General features: G+C 35.4%; 1 protein-coding gene and 1 long non-coding RNA gene across 2 annotated transcripts in view; one reads left to right on the forward strand and one right to left on the reverse strand.

Moving 5' to 3' along the window:
- Positions 1 to 22,021, reverse strand: part of LOC127810912 (uncharacterized) — a 108,614-nt gene extending 86,593 nt beyond the window's left edge. The window contains exon 1 of the long non-coding RNA XR_008025605.1: positions 21,884 to 22,021. This is a non-coding gene — a long non-coding RNA (uncharacterized LOC127810912). The remainder of the gene's footprint in view (positions 1 to 21,883) is intronic.
- LOC127810911 (uncharacterized) overlaps positions 1 to 22,162 on the forward strand; it is a 108,774-nt gene extending 86,612 nt beyond the window's left edge. The window contains exon 2 of the mRNA XM_052350517.1: positions 21,884 to 22,162. Coding sequence (XP_052206477.1) covers positions 21,884 to 21,927 — 44 coding nt within the window. The 3' untranslated portion in view covers positions 21,928 to 22,162. The remainder of the gene's footprint in view (positions 1 to 21,883) is intronic.
- Positions 22,163 to 25,982: the final 3,820 nt, after the last annotated feature.

The raw sequence follows: 25,982 nt of genomic DNA on the forward strand, positions 1-25,982 counted from the left end.
AAACATTTTCATGCAAATTTTGATGCAAAATTTTCATGATTTTGATATTTAAAATAAAACAATTTTTATCATCTTCACTCCAAATGGATTTTGATTTTGAAGCAAATCATTTTTCCATAATATACCACAAATTAAAATCAATAGATTTAAAAAAAAACAAATTTATTTTTTTCCAAAAATTATAGTATGAGTCATCAAAATAAGGTGTCACATTAATAGAGTAACCTTTCTTAAACATGAATATCATGGATCTCTTAGGTTGTTAGATCTTAAAATAAAGAGTTAGGTTCTGATACCAATTGTTGAGTTTGTATAGCAATGACAAAAATGTGAATTGGGTTATTTACAAATTTAATTGAACTTGAAATCATTTTTTATGAAAAATGTGACTTTAATGCAAGTGAGGATTGATATTTTACTTTTGTGTTTAGTTTTGATAAAAAATAAAATTGATTTATCTTCTAAGTTGTTTGTCAAGAATATGGTTTTCGAACAAAAATTAATTTAAAATGAGTTGTTAAATCAAAATGAATTATGATTTTCTATTTAAACATATTTGATGGAGATTTGCAAAAACAAGTATATTTTGATAATGGAAGATCTTTTATTGAAAATCAATTGTTGAAATTTTGATAAGGGATAGATATATTTTTATGTGATAAATTAAGCATAATAATATTTTTATCGATTTAAGTTCAATATCTTGTTATGAATTTATTGATAACATTTGAAGTATTATATTTCTATTTGATCAAAGATGTCAAATAAAAATAAATTTTATCATGCGATCTAATATTAAAAATCTTGTAATAAATTTTTAATGGCATTTGAAATGTTATAATTTTTAATTATGTTAAAAATGTTGAAATGAAAATCCAATGTCAAAACTTTGTGATAAATTTGTACTTGAATTATTATATTTTATTTGATTAAAAAATTGTTCCAAAAATACTTTTCAAAAAGCTAAAATAAAAATAATTGAAGGGATGCTGCCAATGGGAATTGATCCCACGTCACAGCATGCCCAAAAACTAAAGTGAGCGCTTGGAACCACTAAGCTCCATGCTACATGGAGGCACACGAAATACTAAAGTGAGCACTTGGAACCACTAAGCTCCATGCTACATGGAGGCACACGAAATACTAAAGTGAGCACTTGGAACCACTAAGCTCCATGCTACATGGAGGCACACGAAATTATATATATATATATATATATGTATGTATATAAGATTATATATGTTATTTAAAAGAAAAATCAAAGTGTGCTTGATAGTAGGGTTGGCAATGGTTCGGTTTGATTTCGATTTTCGTCAAAACCATAATCAAACTAAACTTAAACTAGTAAAACCAAAACCAAACCATTACCTATTTGGTTTTAAAAATTTAAATCCATAATCAAACCATTCAGTTTCGGTTCGATTTCGGTTTAACCATGATTTTTTTAGTTTAATCCATACCAACAAACAAAGATAAATAGCATTCATAAAATTTTTTGATAATTTCACAACAAACAAAGATAAATTTTAATAAAGTTACCTTATTCTTGCATAAAGTTACAAAACTTCTTAAATAGAAAATCACATCTCCAAACCTACAATTGTTAAGATCAATAAATTAATATTTACATAATTAAATTGTAATTTAAGCTAAAAAAATTTAGTTACAAAAGTTAATACCTTCATCAACAACATTAGATTGCAAAGTGATTGTTTATCTTTTGGTTCTCATCAAATGCACATGCACGAAGCACACTCTTTCAGTAATATGAGAAAGTATGGGCAAAGGGTAGTTGGCGATTTAATGAATCGTCCCAAATTCCTAGCATAATCTCATACAAAGCTCTACTGTAGTAAATAATTTAGGTCTCATTACCAGAAGAATATGGGATTCCCTGCAAATTTAGGGATTGTTCAATTTGGGGATTAAACTCAAAGTTTGTCATTTGGAATGAAAAGAGTTGCATAATAACGAAATGAAATTCTATCATTATGATTCTCCTAGTAGTTTTTTAGTTGTCAATCGAGAGAATCAAAGAATTAAAAGAAGATAGACCATACCAAGCAAGGGCGGGCGAAGCCGACTGGCTGAGCAAGTGGACGAGCAAGAGAGAGGTAGAGAGCAAAGGCAAGTGCTAGCGGACGAGTAAGAGAGATCGAAGGTGAGCGAGAGCAAGAGGGGTCGAGCCCTAGCGAGAGCAAGAGAGATCCAACAAGGGTGAGTAAGAGCAAGAGAGATGTAGAGAGCGAGGGCGTGCGTGCACGGACGAGCAAAAGAAATGAGGCAGCAAGGGTGAGAGAGATTGAGGGCAAGCGAGAGCAAGAGGGGCCGAGCCTTAGCGAGAGCAAGAGAAATCCAGCGAGGGCGAGCGAGAGTAAGAGAGATGCAGAGAGTGAGGGTGAAAGCGCGTGGACAAGCGAGAGGCAGAGAGCGAGAGGCAGCGAGGGTGAGAGAGAGCGATAGCGAGGTTGAGAGAGGAAGGAGAAGAGGAGGGGAGAAAGGTTTGCAAGCAAGGTAATTGGGCTGGGGTGGGCTAGGCTCAAGTGGGCTCAGGTGGGCTGGGGTGTATATAATATTATATATATATATATATATTCGATTTGGTTCAATTACCCACCATTTGGTTCAGTTTTGGTTTGGTTTTAGTGAAAACCATAACCAAACCAAGCCATTGAAACAATGTTCGATTTTTCCCCAAACCAAACCATTACCCAGTCAAACGGTTTTTAACCGCGTTGATCGGTTGGATTTCGGTTCGGTTCCCCATGGTTTCGGTTGCAATTGCCATCCCTACTTCGTAGGGTTCGATCCCATGTTCCAGTAAACCCAAGTATGCGTGCGATGCAGATACTCCCGAGTGTTCTCTTGATTCTTTAGGTGCGCAAACTTGAATATATAGTAATCTGTTAACTAATTATTTTCAAATTGTCGACCGATTTTTTCCATTTGTCGACCGATTGTTCTCCAATTGTCGACCGCCCAAAACCATCTATCGACCGGTAGAATGTAATTTTGCATATGTCAACCGTTTTCACTCAATTGTCAACCAACTTTTGATTTTTAACTCATCTGTTGACTGATACCTTGTATCTGTCGACTATTTGTGTCGCTAAAAGCCTCAAACGGCTAGTTTTTCAAATTCTAACGGTTATAAATGACTATATTTCTCTTAAAACTTGTAGGATGCTTATAAATACAAATCAAGAATGATCTTAAAAAGGCTAATGGGTAAGAATGAAGTGAAGTAAGCTTGCAAAATTTATTCATCTTCTTAAATTGTATTTGTGCTTTAATTTTTCTTTCTGAAAAACTTTGATTATCATTTATATTATCTTGTTCAAGCCTTGCACTTTATTTTTGAGAGATCTTTGTAACTAAGAGATTCATTTATTAGATTCTCTCTTATTATTCATCTCTTATTTTTCCTAACTTGTATAGTTAGAGGGCCTATTTGTGTAAGTAAGAGGTTGTAATTTCTAATCTTGGACTAGAGGGCCTATTTGGATTCAAGTTGGAGGATTAGTGGATTGGTTTACAAAATCCTTAGTGAGGAGCTAAGGTAGTGGATTAGGTTTGGTTTAAGCCGAACTACTATAAATCTTTGTGTTCATCTATTATTTATGCTTTTTGTTTCATTTATTATTTCAAACATTTCAATAATTCTCACTTGCATTATATTCTTATTTGTTTTGAAAAAGATTTTAGGTTTTCAAGCTAATTTTTAAATAACCCAATTCACCCCATTTTGGGTTGGTGCCATAGCATTTCAAATCTATCAAGGATTTGCTTGGCACAATAAATAAAACAAGAACAAGAACAAAATGAGTGACATAGAATTTATAGTGATTTAGTTTAAACCAAGCCTAATCTACTCTTTTAGCTCCTTACTAAGAATTTTTCAATCAATCCACTATAATTCTCCTATCTTTCTGAATAGGCCCTCTAGCAACAAGTTAAGAATTTACAACTTCTTACTTAGACAAGCAAACTCTCTAGCAACAAACTAGGCAATGTAACCTCTTACAATCAATGTAGGCCCTTTAGCAACAAGGTAGGAAATATAATCTCTTATAATCAATGTAGGCCCTCTAACAACAAGTTAGGAAATACAACTTACTACAATCAATGTAGACCCTATAACAATCTTGTAATACTCGAAAATTCCTTAAGGACTCAAGTGTAATTATTTTGGGGGCATAAGTAAAATTTTTCAAAATTTTGGGGTTAAAGTGTAATTTTTAAATGTTGTGGGGAATTAGTGAAAATTTTGGGAAACTTGAGGACTTGGGGACAAGGGGTGAAAGTGCAAGAGAGCAAAAGAAGAATGGCAGAATAGCAAATATGGTGAGAAACCTGCAAGAAGTTAACGACCATAGTGCGGCCGCTAGCATTGGCGTCAAATAGCCAATCAAAGAAGGGGATAAGGTCATCATGGCCTAAGGGATAAGACCCAATAAAGCCATCATGGCCTAAAAAGTGACCTGATTGGGTAGAGATTTGGCTGGAAATGACTATAAATAGCCGAGATTGAGACCGAGGGTTTCTTTAAAATTAAGTCGTGTAATCCTAGTATTTTGGGAAAAATCGAGGGTTTTGGTAAAGGGCTTTTGTTCTCCAAGCTGTGGAGACCATTTTTGGAGAATTTGGTGAGTTTTTCATGTCGTTTTGAAGGTGATTCGAAGCTTGGCAGGAAAATTGAGCTTCGTTGGAGCAGAGCATTAAACGGCCAAATTGAGGGTGTTTGGCTGGTTGTTTTGAGTCAAAGGTTATTCCATCGTGTTCGAAAGGTTGAGCAAGCCAAGAAAGAAGAAGAAAATCAAAGAAACAAGCCAAAACTAGTTGTTGGGGGTGAAGGAGAGGCTGGAGAAGATGATTAGCTATCGGGTGTGTAACATCTCACTTTCTCAGGCATGTTATAACTTAAAAAATTTTGGTTATTTTTTTTCCCCTTAAAAACAATCTCAACATGATATAAATTCCCAAAATTTTCCATTTACCTACCTAGCATGAGAATCATCATACATCATAAATGCTAGGCTAGGTATTCATTAATAGCGGAAGCATGAATCGAACTAAGCATACACTAACCATATCAATATTACATGATCGTTTCAAACATAATCCATAATACAAGACTATTCATCAACAGAACATAAGTTTTTCAACATGACTTGAAGCATAACATAACCAGTACATATTCGGTTCTTCATGAAGAAGAAAAATGCAGAGAAATATTTTTATCAAAACCATGATAGCTTGAATCGCTACATCTCATCCATTTACGTGCCTTCGCTACAAATTCGAGCTGGAACGTTTGAATGTTCCAGGGGCATAACCCACATTAGATGATGAATCATCTAAGTAAGGGTACATAATTCATATCTCATACGTGTATGCAATGGAACATGACATCATTCTTTCCATTTGAGTCGACTGCGCCCAACTGTTACTCTCTATTTTAACAGCCTCCTTACCAGGATGAGGTGTATGGGTGCATCCTTGGCAAAGTAGCCGTGCCAATTCCTAATCCCAAAGCTTTATGCGTTGCATGATCAATAATATCATCGTAAACATACATATAATTCATCATGAATACATGTAAATGCACTCTACATAATGCATAACATAACATAGCATGTCAATATGATATAATCATTTGCATAAAACTGGTTTTGGGTTGAATCACTTATCTCAAACGTATCTCAAAATATCTTAATTCTCGTGCTTGACTTCTAACGTACTCAATTCGGAATCTCAACATATCATGACCATCATATTTATTCAAAAATATCAATATTATATTTTTTCCTAATTTCATCATAATTTTTCTCCATTTCTTCCTATTTTTCCTCAATAAATCCAAACTAAATATTCTGCGGATATTTTCTCAAATACTTCTTTATAAAAATTTATAAAATAACTTTCTTGATTTTTTAAAATTTTTTAGGAAATTTTACTCACATTAACTTAGCCTCTCAGGGTGCCTCGATATGCGTTTCCTAACCTCAAAACACATGCCCGATCAATTTCCTGGCTCCACTCCTCTAAGCCTAAATTATTTCCTATAATTTTTTGAAGATTTTTCCTATTTTTTTCACATTTCCCCTTTTTCTTTTTCTATTTTCTTTACTTTTCTTTTTTTTTTCTTTCTTCTTTTCTTCTCCCTTCTTTTTCCTTAGTTCATCTTTTCTAGCCCATGGCCACTGTGCTCACACCACCTACTTCTCTAGCCCAGCTTCGCGCCACCGCCACTATCGGCCACTGTGGCCGTCCCCGACCTCGTCTGTCACCGTTGCATACCCTAGCGGCACTACTGCCCAGCGTTACTTCGCTATCTGCCCTTGCTCCTATTTCGCTGCCACTGCATTGCGGCCATTGCTGGCCACTAGCCTCCATCACAGTCGTTTCAAGCTGCTGCCATGGTTGATCGAGCTTGCTGCTCGCGGCCATGGCCGTTGCCCATTTCTGCTTGTTGATTTCGGCCACTATTTCAGCCACCACTCCGGCCCACACTCTCTTTCTCAATCTCTCTCTCTTGCTTCTGTAACACTCTTTTTCCTAGAATTTCCCGAGAAGAGGTGCTACGGGAAAAATAAAATAAAACTAACTGATAAACAGAAATCTGATACCATATTGAATATCTCAATCAACTGAAATAAAAACTCTAAGTCAACATCAACTGAAAACCATAAACTACATCTAAGGGAAAATCCCATTTAATCTTCAGTTTCTTCTCCAATTTGTGCTTCTGCGCGCTGCTCCTTCTTCCCTAAATTTCCTTGCTGTTTATGTTGCTCGGAGATGCCTGATTTGGGCTTAAAAGGGGAACAAAAAGAGTGGCTGGGTGAGGGGCCACGTGGCAGCAGCGAAGGCAGCCGTTGGAAGGCATCACAGCCTCCCCGAAACGATGTCGTTTCAAGGAGGATTTTCCTGAAAAATCAGCAAATCCTTCCTAACCTCATGTGCGCGCCCGCGGAGTCAATCCCACGTCTAGCCCCTGGTCACTCTCACGTGCGATTGCTCACACCACACGCTGCCTTCAACATATATACGCCTTTAGGGATGATATACTTAGAGCATTTCAATTGGGAGTTATTAGCGATGGTGGTGATATAATCATCACGGACCAAATTTCGAACACGAAATTTATTAAGGGGGGAGAATGTAATACCTGGAATGATTTAAGGATATAAATGGTATTTAATGAAGGGCATAAATGGAATTTACAAAAAAAATGAGACTATAGGGTACACTAACGCAGCTTTGGACAATCGAATTAGTCGGAGGGAGTACCCCGGACCCTAGATAGACAAGAAAATTGGTATAGTAAGGATGAGTGATTTAAGTTATGATTTTTAGTGATGAAAGAAATTGGATCGGAAACAGTTTTTGGTACAATTATCGACCGGACTGAGAAAATCGAATCGACGTAGGAGACGTCCGAAAAGTCAACAAAGCATGTCAAGAACTAGTATTTTATGTGTAGAACAACCCTTAAGCAATTTCGGGTTGAATCAAATGGATTTAAGGTCAAATCGACCAGCCGGGCCTAAATGCAATTTTTTCTAATTTTGCCCGAGGGAGGTCAAAACGGTAATTTTTTGAAAGTTTCAAGGACAAAATGAATAGTACAAGACTTGAGGGTCTTAGTGGTTCTGTTAGAATGTCCAGGGACTCAAAGGAAAGGGTAGAAATGCTATTGAAAGAAATCAAGGGGCTAAAGTGCAATTAAGCAAAATTTCAAAGTGTGAACACAAAAGAATTTCGGCCGTCGCAGTGTCACCGCACATGGAGGCCATTTTCGGCGATGGGACGGCTGAGGCTGGCTTGGGGGAGGTGGTATACGGCCGTAGGAGTCTTGGGGAGCAAGGAGTGGCCGGTGATTGGCCAGATTTTGGCCGATTTTTGGGTATAAATAGAGGCCGAGGGTTCAAGTTTTTTAAGCACAAATCAACTTTGTTTTTGAATGTTTTTGAGAGAATGATTAAGGGGCTTTTGATCCTTGCATGAAGGAGGAGATTTTGGGAGTGTTTTGAGGCATTTTCGAGTTCGTTTAGTGGCCATTCGAAGTTGGCCGTGAGTTGGAGGCGGTCTGCCTACCATCACCTGTAACCGGCCATTTGGTGGGTTTTCCGGTGGCCTTTTGGCCTGATTTTTGTGGGGTTGTGATTGATTGAAGAAGGGCTTTAAGGGGGTACCGGTTTCGAGGCCATCGTAGCAACCGCTGGCAACTGGATCTTTGGAGAAGACGGTGGCGCGTGCAGCCACGCGCCAGCCTTTACTTGCACCCACGCGCCAAGCGCGTGAAGGCGCGTGAGCAAGGGGTTTTTGGTAATTTTAATTTCAAAATTTTTATTTAATTATTTGAGGATTTATCATGTTGAAATATTTTGAAAAATGGTTGAGGAAATAATTATTTTGAAATTATCGAGGTGAAAAATGGGAGAAAATAGAGGAAATTATGGAAAAATTGAGGAAATTGGATTTTAATGCTTCCTTAATTAATTATGGTGTTTAGGAAGTGTTGTGGTTCGAGGTTGACTGTAAATTCGAGTACTTATGCTTTGGCACGCAAAACCAGGTTGTGCACGAGGATCAAAGCGATCCGAATATGTCGAGGTGAGTGTTCTACCTTAAAACTTGATTTTAAGTTGTGAGTAGTTTACCCTAAAACTTGGTATTTGTGTTACCTAAATGTGTTGTGGATTTCATGCAAAATGGTTTTGTGCATTGAAATGGTAACCAGTGACGGTTGGTTTTACGAGGGAGGTTCGTCCCTAAACGTTTTTAAACTTATACATTGCATTTTATAAATTGTTGTTTATATGATGCACTGAATTGTGAAATGCGGCATTGTCTTCTGTTTTGTGCGTACGTATGGAATGTCAGCCTAGGACGTTGTCTGGATAGTGTAGCCGTAATTCTCCAAGGGCGTGATGGAATAATAGGGGTATCTAATGCTAGGTGTGCATGTCAGGATAGCCGCCTTGGTTTCTATGCCAGACCGTTTGGTCATGGAAGTTGCACTAGGATGACTAGGTGGTCTATACTGTGTTGTTCATGCGGGATGTCAGCCTAGGATGTTGTCTGGATAGTGTAGCCGTAATTCTCCAAGGGCGTGACAGAATAATAGGGGTATCTGATACTGGTGTGCATGTCAGGATAGCCGCCTTGGTTTCCATGCCAGGTCATTTAGCGAGGGAAGTTACACTAAGATGATTAGGTGGTCCATGTGAAATTTGGAGTTGGGATTGTATGGTGGTTCCTGGATGCTTAAGGTGGGAACGTATTCTGGTGAGATGCGTTGGCAGCCCCATTTAAGCTAGAATCGCGTCGTGTCGTTGTGTCGTCGAGTTAGTATGGTAGCATAGCTTTTAGAGAGATTGCTTTTTTCCCGTGGTAGGGTTAAGCACTGGGGATTCTCTTGGGCTAGGGCTTACTGGGTGTATTGGTTTATTTCATGTCTTGCATACATTTATGAAAATTGTGATTTTGAACTCTCACTTAGATGATTCATCATCTAATTTGGACTATGTTCTTGGAATATTCAAACGTTCCATGTGAAGGCAGCAGTGCGAAAGGGAAAGGGATCGTTGAGGAGTGACGGCGAATAGTGAATAGTTTACATTATGTCCTTTCAATAATATTATTTACTTTTGAAAACGTCATGTAAACGTTGGTGCAACTTTATATATAAATAAAGTGGTTTGGTTATGACCTGTTAAGGTTTCGATCTAGCTTTCGCATTTGAGTTGATGAACCTCTCTTAGTTTATTGATAGTTCATAATTGATATACTGAGAAGGTGTAACGGGATGTTCGGGGAATGGTGTTTGTGTTGGGTTTCTGTTGTTTTGGAAAAAAAAATTTATATCCCTAGAATCTTACGTTACGTAACGCCCTCCCGGGAATTGGGGTGTTACAAAATAGATGTTTCAAATATTATTCAGCAAGAAGAAGATGATGATGCAGATGAAGAATCTATATCAGAAGACGATGAAGAAGAGTTATTGTCTGATGACATAGATAGTGATGAATTTGTAGAAGAAGATTGATATATTTATGAATGCATGTGAATTTAAATATATATATTATGATATAATATCAATCTTTTGTATTTTTTTAATGCCTGTGACCTTGTACGTTTTATCGTGTTTTTTTTGTTTTATGTAATTTCAAAAATAGATGCCAGGGCATTCATCTCCCGAACCAAGCAGGGGTAGTAGGGGTAGAGGAAGACGTCGATCTTATAGGGACACACCTTCCCCATCTCCTAGTAGTGCTGGTTCACAGTCTTCTTCTTCTGTCTTCACACATGCTGTTCCGTCTACTCTTGTATATCCTTAGCCATCACACCCACATGCTTTCGTTTCGATGCCTCAGTTCCAACAACCATTTCTCTCTATGCTATATCCTATGAGTTATACTACAGTCCCACCCACCTGAGACTGCACCACATTCTGTCCCCTATCCTAGGTCTACTTTTCATCCCATAGGAGGTTCATATCCATACTCATTTATGCCGACACCACATGCACATCCTTCGACATCTTTTCCTGCGCAGAATGTTGACCCGACTCCATCTGAGCCAATTAATACCGACTGAGCTGATCACCGAGTAGAGTTATCCTACAATTAGAACTGTGATTAGTGAGTATCTTAATTATACTCTTTTTAATTAATTGTTTGTGATTTTTTTACATATAAATGCAATTTCTTACATGATAAATATTGGTTTTACAGTTTTTTCCCCGAGGTTGGCCCACCAGGTGTACAGTCTAAGATTTAGAAGAAACGGTACATTGAAGCTTGGCTTCATTGGAATGACGTGCCTGAATTAACATGATGGATGTGGCTAGACGAATTTAGCGTAAGTTTAATTGTAATTTTTAATTATAGAAAGTTTAAATTTAAAATTGTATACATATTTATTCATTTTTAATTTCTTGTAGAAGCAGTTTAAGTGGCAACCCAATGAGAGTGATCGTATATGGATCACTTGGAATAAATTTGGTTGGAGAAGTTTTAGAAATAATTTGAACAAAATTAAACGAGGTACAGATAAAGGGGAATGGATGGATCCGATGGTGCGGCGAGCATTACAGACTAAGTGGGATGAAGATAAATACAAGAAGAGAGTAGAACAAAACAAAAAGAATCGTGCATCCGAGACTGGTGGATCCATTCCTTTCACAGAGAGCCGAAGAATGATGATAATTAGTTTTTTTACTAATTAAACATAAATTTTATAAAGCTATATAATGGTTTTAATTAGTTTTTATTTATTTTATATATTTGTCATGTAGGCAAGGGAATTAGACCGCGAGCCCAATGAATTTGAGATTTTTAGGAGAACCCACACTTGAAAGAATGATCAAGGACAAGAAGTGTGAGTTGATAATAGATCAAAGATCGTCGTGGTAATTGTATTTTGTACAATTTAATAAACATTATAATTTAATATTTTTTTTAATTAGTTTACAACGTCAATATTTTAATTTATATAGGAGGCGTTCGAGAAATTAAGTGCAGAGGCATCTTCAGCATCAGCCAGGGGTAGTGAGTCGTCCTCTCCACCTACAATTGACGAACGTCAGATTTTTTATCAAGCTGTCTCTGGTAGGAACAAGAAGGGTCGTGTCTACGGTCTCGGCTCTCAAGGTAGGCAATCTTTCCCAGTTGGATCTGATAGCAGTTTTAGTGGTTCATATGATTTGTCGACGGAATTAGAACAAATAAGATTAAGGGTCACCCAGTTGAACGAGGAGTTACATTTTGCTCACACCAAGGTCGTCCAGGTGGAAAATTAGCTACAATCCACCGAGTCTCGGATGAATGTGGAGGTGACAGAGGTGAGAAATGAGAATGTGCAGCTGCGTCAGTGGCAGCAACAGATGATGGCGTGGCAAGAGCAGATGAATAGACAAATGATGGCATTACAACAACCTGGCCCGTCTTATCAGCAATCTGGACTGTCGATTCAACCAGGATCGATTCAACCAAAACTCTAGGACCGAAGTCCATATCATAAACATAGGACCAAAGTCCATATCATAAACTTGGGACCGAAGTCATCTCTGAGCCGAAGCTTTCTTTGCAGATACATCATACGGACTCGTTCGCTGCACGCATCAAGTACCATATTCTTTTCAAAAATAATTTCATGAGTATGCATATGCATATTAACCCCAATTCCTCATGCATCTAACTATCAGGCTTAGCATGCATCATGCCACCAATAAGATCATAACCACACATAATATGCATGAAACTCGTACAAGGATCACAAAACATAGAGCAAGATGGCAGACTCATAACCAATCCATTTGCAAGATGTTACAATACCTTGCATAAATCTAACCCTAGCAAAAAAGCATCATTCCCAAGGAAGTGGGAGCGATACAAAGCCCCGTGATGAACGTAATCAACAACTTCAAGTAATCATTTACCTAACTTATTTCATCGACAATAGACCCATCAATAACACATAAATCATAGATTAGTTTTCACATGAATTTACATTATTAATGTGTGGAACCAAGTCATGGTAAGGGAGGGTATAAAATTTGAGAAACCACAAAGACTTGCGTAGAAACTAAAGAACATAAGGAAAGGGTTAAGAACCTTCCTTTATTCGGTCGATTCTCAACATTCTTGCACTCCCACTACGAAGTAAAACGTTTAATAGAAATTAATGAGATTGCGGTTTCAAAATAACTAAATCTAACCATTTAAAGTCTATACTTTAAACCTACAATACTTCTAATAATTTTATCCACTAAATTAACTAACTTACTAAATAACTTAGCTAACTAATTAACTTACTAAATTAACTAATTAAAATAAACTTTAACTTAATTAAATTAAATAAATTAAAGCTCCTAAATATCCTTATCTTATTGTTGAATCTTCCTTCAAGAGTCTCTGCTTTCCTTCACAAATTACTGCCAAGCACACCTCTAATCTTCCCCTATTTATAACCTTAATTGCCCCTTGGTTTCACTCTTAAACCACGGTTTCATTCTTCAATTTCAAGGCTAATAATGGCCTTGGCTTTTCTCCTGATACGTGGCTACAAATTGGCAACCAACAAAGAGGTAAAATGAGAGCAAACAGGTGAGTGGCAGAGAGAGTACCAGCTTATGCCACGTGGCGTGCCAGGAGGGTCACGCAGCCACCTGGGAGTGTGCATGGCATGTGCTTGGGAAGGCCGCATGTGCCCGCGCGCATCGGCGCCTCGAAACAACATTGTTTTGGGCGTTAAAGGCTAAATGCTAAAATTACGCGTGCCTGCAGCCCCTCAGCCTTGAACCCGCGCCCCTCGTTTGGCCATCCTCACTCGCGACCACCCGCGTCAGCGCTTGCCTTCAACATGTATACATACATCATTAAATTTAAAGCAATCCCAACACATTTCCAGGAAATTACATTTAGACCCCTTAACTTCTGAAAATTATCACACACACCCACTTATTAATAATTCTCATACCCCCAAATTTCCAATAATTAATTTCCCATCTCTTACCACAAAACAAATTAATATTTCCTTTAAACTCACAAATATTCAATAATTATTGCAAATACCTTAATTAATAATTGCTATTTATCTCCAAAATTCTAGGATGTTACATACGGAGTTTCTACCATTGGATCTTGCTAGTTTTTGGGTATATTGGTCGATGGGTTCTTGGGTGTTGGGTGGTTGCCTCTGATAACTGGAAACCACCGGCCATGGTAGCCGATGGAGACTGGTAGTGCATTTTTGAGATTGGCCAAAAATTAAAACTCAAATCTACTAAAATCCAACTGTTAAATTTGATCTATTTTTTTTGTATATGAACTCTCTTGACTTGGTATTTCTAATGGTAGGGTCTGATCGTGGGAATCGGCAATGATCGTCGACGGCGTTGGTGGCAGCGATTGATATACATATATATACATATTATTTTGTAATTATTCTAGTTTATATTATGGAGGTTGATATTTAATATAATTTTTAATTATGAATTTGTATTGGAGATGGGGAATTTGAATATTGAATTTGTGATCTTTGAATTGTAATGACCCGAATTTAGTTGTTCTTGTGTCATGCTTGGAGGAATGAGTTGGTTAGCTTTAATGTTTAATATGTTGTTTTGGTGATAATTTTCTAAGTATTGAATAAGGGTTAAGTGTGTAAACTAAGTGACTAAGCTAGATTTTTGGTGTTGTAACTGAATGTATGTGAAAATTGTAGCTTAGATATCCGAATGTAAGTTAGGATATTCGAATGAGAGTTTAGGCATTTGGATGTGTGAGTCTTGGGCAATATTTGGATGATTTTTGTGAATTTTAGTGAAAGGATTCAAATGCTATAGGGAGCCATTCGAATAGGGTATGGAGCATTCGAATGGGGGGTCAAGCAATTCGAACAGGGGGCTAAGCAATTTGAATGGCCTATGTTCTTGTGTGCATGTTGTCTTTGAAATCATATTTTGACCATGATTCAGTTCGAATATCTTAAAACTCAAAACATGAAAGTTATAGATCTTTCTCTTTTCGTTCCATAGCATCTTGAATTACCTCAATCGGAGTTTGGACGAGAGAGTTATGTCCAAAGTTTGAACGGGGTGTCAGAGCTATACAAAATCCGATTTTGTAAATTAAACCCTCACATTCGAATGACCACCCTTCCATTCGAATGAGCCAAGTGAAAATTGAGAAATTCATCTGTATGAGGCCATTGTTGCATTCTAATGACCTCCCAATTTCTTCTGCAACATACCCAACTATTTAAAATTCATTTGAATGCCCCACTGCATCATTCGAATGTCACTCTTATAACTTAAAATTTCTCCCTAATTCATTCGAATATGAATCATACCATTCGAATTTATTTTTCATTTTCTCAATTCCTCTATCAAATTCCTCGAAACTCATTCGAATGTGCCCAATTCATTCGAATGCCATATATGTAGCAACCTATATATATATATATCATACGAATGTCTTAAGCTATATTCAAATGTCTCCCCCAATGGTTTACAAATATATACATATATATATATATAACTCGAACTGCCATTAATTCAAGAAACATATAGAAGATTCTAGATTGGGAAATAATAAAGGGATTTAAGAAAATTAAAGAATTGATAAACATGACATATAGAGAAAATATAAAAGAAAGAAATTGTGAGGAAAATATCACAAAAACAGAGGAGATAAACTCGAGCTCTCTCTTGTAAGCTCCTCTGTAACTTTTGAAACCCTCATCTTCCTCTCCAACCCCAATCCGAATTCTACATTCCAAGAGGTTTCTAGTTGCTATCGAGCATCACAAGAAGCTTAAGAAGGCAAGTTCTCTTCCTTCCCTCACATTCTTTGAATTATAATTCACTGTAAACGTGGTGTTGGGTTCTGGGAACCTTGAATGGAACTTTGATATATGCACTTGGGGGTGACAAAAGGAGAACTGTGAGAGCGGTTTAGGAACTTAAGGGTCTTGTTGAGGTTGAATACAGGGGAAATAAACAAAGGCTACTACATAAACAGGGGTGTGAGTTTTATACGATTGGTTCTTATGCATTAATGGATTAAAACTTGGGGAATGTTTCGACAACTAAGTGGGGTTTGTTCTTCTCCACTTTCCTTAAGGAATGATGAATTTGTTTAGATTTTTCATGGGAAGCTTGTCCCTTTTCCATGCCCTGCCAACATCTTAGATATTTAACAATTTACTCTGATTTACTCTTGAAGCCTAATAGTGAAGCCTTCCATATCCTTAGTGTGATTTACTATCAATAATAGTCACGACATGAAATGGGAATAATTTTCTTAAATTCAAATATTACTCCCAGCCATGACATGTATATTTGGAGCATTGTCACTGCTTCTCATGCTCAAAGATATTATCTCTTACTTTTCATGTTTCTATGAGTTGAGTGTGAAATTTCACTACTTCTAGTGCTATTCAATCACTGTGATGTCCAAGATTATGAGATGAGAATAATGACAATTGAGAATGATACTCCCTATCACGACATGTTTTGATGGTGTGGTAATTGTGCATCATGGGCATGTTGTTATGTGTGAACATTTAACTTCCCATTACATGCGTTCTAATGAAGCACGGATATTTACTATTGCATGAGCATTGAGTGTGGCCACTAAGTTATTGCACTGCATTTTCATGGAGGCAATGGACAGTTGATGCGCGTTGCAGTTGTGTACCGCCAGGATATATCCCCCAAAACTAGTAGGCACTAGCCTGACTGGGGTTACGGTTCTACGGTGACGATTGAGGGGCGCACCCAGAGTGACAACCCTGTGCGAGATTATATATATATATATATATATGGCTATTGCCGAGTATATGAGATAAGACCTATGATCCCTAGATTATCATAGTCTCTCTGGTTACAGGTATCAGCTATAGGCCGGTATGTATTATGGTGCATTTTATATTGCTATGTGAAGCCGTTGGCCAATTATGTGTTTACTGGTTTTCCTATGTGCTATCATGATATTATTATCATGGGTGGGTGTGTGGTTTATGTGTTGTAATCTATCATCCACATCTATATGGTTATCAGACACCACTCACCTGACCTTTGTTACATTACTATCTGCTATGCTTTTCCCTTCATGTTTCTTATACTTGTTGGGCTTTGTAGCTCGCCTTATATTCCTCACCATTCCAGGTAAAAGAAAAGAAATGGCTGTCAAGGAGTTAAGCTGGAGAGATGGGTAGTAAGATGTGTGCGCGGGTCTACTCTCAAATCAAAGGTCTTGGGGAAAATGTGTGGCTAAAGATTGCATAGGTTTTATCTTGTAATATATAACCTAACTTAGAATTAGGTTTGTAACCCCTAGAGTTTCTATTTACATGTTGGGTTTGGTGGCTTACGCTTGATGTATAGATATATTATTTGTTTGTTGATGGCTGTCGGATCTTTTCTTAATTCACAACGCTCTCTCTTCTTGGTTGCCCAGGGATTAGGGTAGCTGGGGAGAAAGGGTGTTACATGAATATAGTAAAATTTAAATTTTAATAAATTAAATTAATTTGTATTTGTATTTGTTTTGCAAATCTTTAAATGGAAATTATTAAGTTTATTTAAGAATTGAATGTTAAATAATTATTGTTAATTTAATTTAAATTTAGATATTTATTAATATATATTTTAAATTTATATTAAATAAAATTTAAATTATGTTAATTTTTTTTATAATAAATTGAAGATTTTAAAATACTAAAAAATTTTGAATATTTTACATTTTTATATTTTACAGTTTTTAATCTTTTTCAAGTTACAAAAAAACTAAATATTTTTTGTATAAGAAATAAAAAGATTATCATAGTAAAATCAAAAGTAGATGAGCCTCAAAAGGTTGTAGGTTATAGCAAATCAGTGTTCGCTTTTAAGTTTTAAAAGAAATTTAAAGATTTTAAAATATTTAAATTATTATAAAAAAATTTAATTAATTTTAATTAGATTACTCTTGCTGTAATTCTATTTTAACCCAAGTTAATATTGTGATTGATCTCTGAAAATAATTTTTTTTCCTGTACTTTTAATTCTTGTTGCAAAGTTATTGACTCAAATGTCTAAATGAAATAAGAGATACAGAAAATTAAGACAAAGAAAAAGAAAATTTATTATCCTAGAACGAGGTTACTTACAAAATTAAAATCAACCAAGACCTTGTAATTGTTAAAACCCTTGTAGTATTATTTTACTCTCATTTGTGTACTGCTATTAGATTCTTTCCTTCAAAATCAGAGAGACCATAACAATTACGTTTCATTGTTGAAGTGTTATTTATGAATACTTCATTTTATAAATAATGAAAAGTAAAATCTTAAAATTATTGGCTAAACCAAATCAAAGTTAAAAGTGATATGTCACCAATCTTTTAATGTTTCAAAATATGAAAAATTTAAAATATTCAAAATTTTTAAATATTTTAAAATCTTCAATTTATTATTAAAAACATTGGCATAATTTAAATTTTATTTAATATAAATTTAAAATATATATACACATTAATAAATATTTAAATTTAAATAAAATTAACAATAACTATTTGCCATTCAATTGTTAAATAAACTTAATAATTTCAATTCAAAGAATCACACAACATACAAATCAATTCAATTTATTAACATTTAAATTTCAACCAATTCAATTTAATTTTAATCTTTACAATGTGAAAAAAATCAAAAATTCAATATTCAACTTCAACATCTTCCATACAAATTTTTAATTAAAAATTATATTAAATATCAACCTCCACAATATAAAATAAATTAATTACAAAATAATATGTATATCAACTGCTGCCACCAACGTTGCCAGCGACCACTGTCAGTCGAAGATTCCCATGATCAGACCCTGCCATTAGAAACACCAAGTTAAGAGAGTTCACATACAAAAAAATGGATCAAATTGGATTTTAGTAGATCTGAGTTTTAATTTTCAGCCAATTTTAAAAATGCACTGTCGGAAGCCACCGACAACCTTGGTCAGTAGTTTCCGGCAATCAGAGGCAACCACCCGACACCCTTATCCCCTGTTATATGTATTTCCCGCACCACTCCTTATGGGCTAAACTCAATCCAGTGGGCCGGCCCAATCCCCTGAAGCCCAGAATGTCCAAGCGGGGTCGTCAAAGCAATCTCATACACCGCTGAAATCCGAACTCATATCGCAAAACCAAGCGAGCTCTCAGCAAGGCTTTTAGCGAGCTCCCAACGATCTATTCAACAAGCTTCCAATAAATCTCCTAGTTCACTGGCCTAACTGTTCAACCTGCTAGTCTAAATCATTTAGTTCCAATAAACAGCAAAGTTGCTGAACAGGCAGAGGCAGGGACCCACTTACTTTATCTGAAGCGAACCATACCCCTCGTAATGAGGATCTCACTCCCGGTTATATGCAGATGATAAGGAATGTTTGTCCCCTGTTATATCATCTTTATATTTTTATATCTTTTGCAATTGTAAAGGCCCCTCATAATAAATAAGGGTCAGGGGTATCATTAAAGGAGGACGAGAATAAGAAGAATAATGAGATATTGTCATTCTGAAAGAATAATCAGGGTACAGCCGTGGAATAGGCATCATTCTAGTCGAACCACGTGAAAATTCTTTGTGTTCCTTCCATTTTGTTCTTCCTCTTTGTATCTGGCACTTACTCACTCACTACGGGCCTAACAAATCTCGGTCGGCTAAAATTGAACATCGACATCCCCATTGACCCACATAGCCAAAAACCCCCAACATCCAACAGCCGAATCTACATAAATCTAAGTTTAAAGCTTTCGGCCAAACCAAAATATCTCATATATACGTATATATCATCGTTGTGTGCTGAAAATCATCACTGATAAAACTAAATAACTTACCTCCTTGTAGATCGGGGCCAATGGAGACAGAATTGAGAGCGAGAGAGACGGCCGGAGTTCGTTCAACTCTTTATTGCTAATATGCCATCGCACAGGCATGAAAGATAGAGACCGAATGGGAACAAGCAGGGTGGCCGGAGACGCCGCCAAACGGAAGAGAGAAATAGAGAGACGGTCGGAGTAGAAGCGTTAGAGAGAGAGAGAGAGAGATTGTGTAGAAATGAGTCGAATGGATGCGCAGGTTAGAGAGAAAAGGTTGAATTTCGGATATTTAAATTGAGGGTATAATAGTCATTTTGGCTGTGCGTAAAATTGTAGGAAAAATCTATTTGCAACCATATTTTTTGCTCTCCGTAACCCACTTTTAATATTTCTAAAATACCCTGAGATAAAAACTCATATTTGCCCTTCATTTAAATTTTTGACGCTCAACCACCCACCATTACTCCTCAAGCACGTGCAACCACTTTCTCACCCACCATTGCCACAACCACTTTACTTACCCACAGCTGAACATCGCGCAACTACTATTATGCAATACTAAGCATTCCGCAACCACTATTATTCAACACTGAACATTGCTCAATCCAATTCTCCTTGCCAAAGCCAATTATCAATTATTGTCAGTGATGAAAGATTATTATCCGCAAATGTTTACGCTAGAGTTTAACGAAGAAGATAACGAGTATTCCTGTTCCGGCGAGAAACAACACAATTTACAACTTCAATCACTAGTTCAATCACATAATTTACATATGACGGATGAATTAAAAAAATAAGATTAATTAAAAAATAAAAAAAATACCCTTTCTGGGTGCCTTGAAGCCCCGAACCCCAGGGTTCAAGGGTTGAGGATGCCCTAAACCCCAGGGTTCGAGCAGTTTGGGGAACCCCGAACCCCAGGGTTTGGTGGCGATCAGCCTTCCTGAACCTCAGGGTTCGGGAAGGCTGACCGCCTTCGAACGTCGTGATTTGAAGGCATTTTTGTCAACTATTGTCAAAGCTGGCCAATGCCTTCGAATGTTGGCGATCGAACGCAAACCCTAGGGTTCAGGGAGTTTGAAAGCACGCCAAATCCATGGATTCAGAAAAAATCAATTCTCCCAAACCCATGAGTTTAGGAAAAACCATTTTTCCTGAATCCATGAATTTAGGAGAATGCAATTCTCGGGTTCGGGAGAAACTATTATATACATACATATTATAACTACATACATATATATATATATATATAACATAGACGTGATTTTGCAGCAATATTTTACGAGAATGACTTCATATTACATCATATATGCCATACATATATATTACATACATATATGCTGCAATATGATATTACATACATATATATGTTGTGTTTCTCAGATTCAGGAAAAATAATTTTTCCCGAATCCATGGACCTTGGAGTTCGAGTGTGATGATGGGCAGCCACATTATTTCGCGAAGAGCAAAACACTTGGTTGCAAATAGAATTTCCCTAAATCTTTCTTGCTTAGCTTATGTGATTTGGAAGAGAAAGTGAGAGACTCCAGCGAAGAGAGCGAGCAAGGGAAGTGATTCTGGCGACGGCGAGATGGAAGTGGTCTAAAGAGAGTTTGATGTGAGGAGTGATATGAAGAGAGATTGTTGCGCGTGGGGGGCGTCTTTTGAGGAATGAGTGTTTAGAGGATATGTTTTGAATATAGATGATTGTAAAAAATAATCACTCTAATTGCAAATAGCAAAAAATAAAATTTTACTTCAATTGGTTACAAAAAAACAAAAATTGTGATAGCAAATAAAATTTTTTAACATTGTAATTTGGCACGAGGTGGCCGTGAGGGTGACCGAATAAGATTACTCTATGAAAAGCCATTCTCCCGCCCATGTGAATACTTAATAATTAAATATTAACCAGTCTCCCGCCCATGTCTCTTTTTTCTTTTCATGCACGCGCAATTGAGTGTGGTTCGTAATAGTAATTAAATATGTGAATACTTAATAATTAAATATTGATTGCGCATAATAATAATAATTAAATATGTGAATACTTAGGCTCTGCTTGATATTGATTTGAGTATATATATACACACACATAGAGCTCCGTTTGGCATCTTGATTTGATTAGCTTGCTTCCACAATGCCACCTCGCAGACAACGAGTAAATGCCAGGGACGGAAATAATGTCTTCAGGGGTAGGGCGACTCAGAGAACGAGATACAGAGGCGGCAGCTCCACAGCTCCCGATCAAGAGATAAATGTACAAGGTGGAGAAAACATCTTTGAAGGAGACTTCCTTCAGATATCTGAAGAAATCGACGTTATTGTTGTGCCCCCTGATAATAGAAGGCCTGATCCAGCGCCAAGACCTAATCCAACGCAAAGACCTAATCCAGCGCCAAGACCTAACCCAGGCCACCATACGCCAGGTCGGAGCACGGTTACAGTGCCTGGAGCAGGAATGCGAACGGTTTGTCCAGCCTGTGAAATCATTTGGGCTAGGAATAATTCCATACCTAATTACCAGACGCTGTTAAGAGGAGGCCATGTATACTCCTAAGTCCTAAGTCCTGATCTATAATTTTTAATATTATGTATGTGTCCTTGGTCGGTCTTGAATAATGCATGTCCTAAGTCCTAATCTACTATGTGTGTACTATATATGCTTCCATGTATGGAGGAGCACTTTGATTGATTTCTGCGTCTTTCGACTTCTTCTCTTGTTCTTCCTCTTCCTGAGGGGTTGACCTTGTTGTATTAATTCTATAATTTGAAAGATTATTGTTGTGTGTTTCTACGTACTGTCTAAACAAGACATCTATCTTCATGGCTACTACAATTGTGCTCCTCTCTCTCTCTCTCTCTCTCTCTCTCTCTCTTCATGGATGACTTCTTACTTAGGCATCCGATCGAGGGTTAGCTGTTTATGGGAAGGCCTTAGGCAGTTCTATTTTCATTGCAAGTTCTTGTAGAATCATCCTAAGAGACAAGCCTAACAGAGATCAATGTGAAGTTAGTCTATGTCCACTATTGTGCCCATGAACTATTCTTTCAGATGAGATTTTTCACGTCATCAACTAGGATGCGAGGCAAAATTTTTTGTTTGAATTTTTTTTTTCAATTCTTATGCATATTTTTCTTAAAATGAAAGTTTTTTGATATCAAAACATGCTTGCATCCTTAGGGTTTAGTATGAGAAATATTAGATACCTTAATTTAGGGGCGGAGTTAGGATTTTGGTTCAGGGGGGCAAAATTTAAATACAAAAAATATAATTTTAAAAATAAGATAATAATGATAAAATTAAAATTATTTTTTTTACAATTATTCTTTACACCTTTCATACTAAAAATTTTAATTGTTTAAGAAAGTTACATTAATTATTTAAATCTTTAGACTCATCATGACCGCGAAAGGCTAGTTCTTGCCGTAAAAGAAGTCGAACACAATTAATTGATGCATTTAGACGAATTCAATAATCACACAGTATTTATTTTAATCGCCTGAAGAAAACTATCTCAATATTTTGTTCTTGATTCATCAATGTTTTACAGTTGTTTCAAGCTTAATTGTGTGCATTATTAGCATTTCTAACATGAATTTAAAGTTTTTTTTTTTAATTACTGAACCCTTCTTTCATAAAAAAATCACCATCTCCTTGTTCCCCATTATTTGCTTTAAAAAAATAATAGTATAAGAAAAATGCGACATCTTTACTTATGCTATATTTCAACTAATTACCAAATTTATTGAACCAAACTAAAATGAATCGTCTTGATTTCAAGAGTGATACAGATATCTTTACAAGTAAACTCTTCTAATTTGATCTTAAAAATTAACATTGTAATCTATTATTGTAGTTCTTAGTCTGAGATCCATAAGAAGTTGTGTAACATCAATTTACCCTATATTTGCTTTGTTAATTTATTCATTTTCTTCAATATAAATTTCCTCCATGTTTGTTTTCTTTGCTTCACAATTTTTTTTAATACTTAGTTTTATTTGTATCATCATTGTAAAAAAATAAAATTATGAGCAATTAACTATTGGGCCATTATATACATACTTTTTTCAATACTTATTTTTTTATTTCTAATAGTCAAATATAATATAATTTTTTTATTTTTAATAGTAAATCAGTATAAAAAATAAAATTAAAAAAAAAAATTTGGCCCAGTGGGGGCAACTGCCCCCACTAAGTCTTAGGTGGCTCTGCCCCTGCCTTAATTCTCCTAAGAATCCATTTCATTTTAGTACCACTAGATGATTTCTAAAAGGACAACAAAATATAATGTGGTTTATCTTGTAACAATAAAAATATTTAATATCATGAAAGGTGTGCAAATATGAGCTTTTGACATTAGTTCTTTGACTATTAAAATTTTTAACACCTTTTTCATGATCATGTAAATTATAAATTTTTCTATTTAAAATGGGTTTTTCATTCAAAACGTTGAGATTTCAATTGAGATTCTTTTAAATTATTTTTCTTTAAAAATTCTTCATTGAAAGCAAGCAAACATTCATTCTATAATTTGAGATTCTTCTCTTGTTCTTCCTCTTCCTGAGGGGTTGACCTTGTTGTATTAATTCTATAATTTGTAAGATTGTTGTGTGTTTCTACGTACTGTCTAAACAAGACATCTATCTTCATGGCTACTACAATTGTGCTCCTCGCTCTCTTATTCTCTTCATGGATGACTTCTTACTTAGGCATCCAAGGGAAGGCCTTAGGCAGTTCCATTTTCACTGCAAGTTCTTGTAGAATCATCCTAAGAGACAAGCCTAACAGAGATGAATGTGAAGCTGGTCTATATCCACTATATATTGTGGCCATGAACTATTCTTGCAGATTGGATTTTTCACGTCATCAACTAGGATGTGAGGCAAAATATTTTTGTTTGAATTTTTTTTTTTTTTATCCTTATGCATATTTTTCTTAAAATGAGAATTTTTCAGTATCAAATTATGCTTCGATCTTTGAGGTTTAGTATCAGAAATATTAGATACCTTAATTCTCTTAGGAATCCATTTCATTTTAGAACCATTAGATGATTTCGTTTTAACCGAACAACAAAATGCAATGTGGTTTATCTTGTAACAATGAAAACATTTAATATAATGGGAGGTGTGTAAAAATGAGCTTTTGATGACATTAGCTCTTTGACTATTAAAATTTTCAACACATTTTTTATGATCACGTGAATTTGAAATTTTCCTATTTAAAATAGGTTTTTCATTCAAAGCACTATTAGGAGATTTTAATTGAGATTTTTTTAAATTATTATTTTTTAAAAATTCTTCATTGGAAGTAAGCAAACATTTATTCTCTGTTTTTAAAGCTTCTAACTCATTTGATAATAAATCAAATTGTTTTTAAAAAGTTTTATTTTTCAATCATACTTGATACATAATTCATTAAAAGCATTTAGTAACTATTCTTTTGAAAAATCATTATCAATATTATCATTGACATCAAAATCATAAGTAGAAATAGAGGTTACCTCCTCTTCTTCCTTAGCCATGAAGCACATGATGGGATTTGATCTTTCTTCCTTCTCTATTTGTTGATGATTCAAAGAATTTTTAACCTGTAAATTTTTATCAACAAGCTCACAAGATTGATTAGTAAGATAGATTGAATCAAGAGTATTCAATATATCTTTAGCATTTAAACACATAGAAATTTTTGCATAAACATTTTATGCAAAGCCTGATGCAAAATTTTCATGACTTTGATATTTAAAATAAAATAGTTTTTATCATCTTCACTCCAAATGGATTTTACTTTTGAAACAAATCATTTTTCCATAATATACCACAAATTAAAATCAATAGATTTAAAAAAAATACAATTTTATTTCCAAAAATCATGGTATGGGCCATCAAAATAAGATGCCACATTAATAGGATAACCATCCTTAAACATGAATGCTGTGGATCTTTCCTTAGATTGTTAGATCTTAAAATAAAGAGTTAAGCTCTGATACTAATTGTTGGGTTTGTATAGCAATAACACAAAAATCTAAGAGGGGTGAATTGAGTTATTTAAAAATTTAATTAAACTTGAAATCATTTTTGATGAAAAATGTGACTTTAATGCAAGTGAGGATTTGCTTGACACAATAAATAAAACAAGAATAAGAACAAAATGAGAGACACAAGTAATTTATAGTGGTTCAGCTTAAACCAAGTTTAATATACTCCTTTAGCTCATCACTAAGGATTTTTCAACTAATCCTCTATAATTCTCCTATCTGTCCGAATAGGCCCTCTAACAACAAGTTAGAAATTTACAATATCTTACTTAAATAAGCAAACTCTCTAGTAACAAGGTAGGCAATGCAATCTCCTACAATTAATGTAGGCTCTCTAGTAACAAGCTAGAAAATATAACCTCTTACAATCAATATAGACCCTTTAGAAATCTTGCTAGGAAAACTAATACAATCAAAAGAGAGGATTTAAGAGTAAACACTCTTAGTTACAAGATCTCTCAAAATATATATAAGGCTTGAACAAAATAATACAAATGATAATTAAAGTCTTTAAAGACAAAAATAAAGAACACATGAAACAATTAGGCTGCATTATCTTTGCTATTTTTAAGTTATT

The sequence above is a fragment of the Diospyros lotus genome, chromosome 10 (genome assembly GCF_014633365.1).
Source record: "Diospyros lotus cultivar Yz01 chromosome 10, ASM1463336v1, whole genome shotgun sequence".
Classification (NCBI taxonomy): Eukaryota; Viridiplantae; Streptophyta; class Magnoliopsida; order Ericales; family Ebenaceae; genus Diospyros; species Diospyros lotus.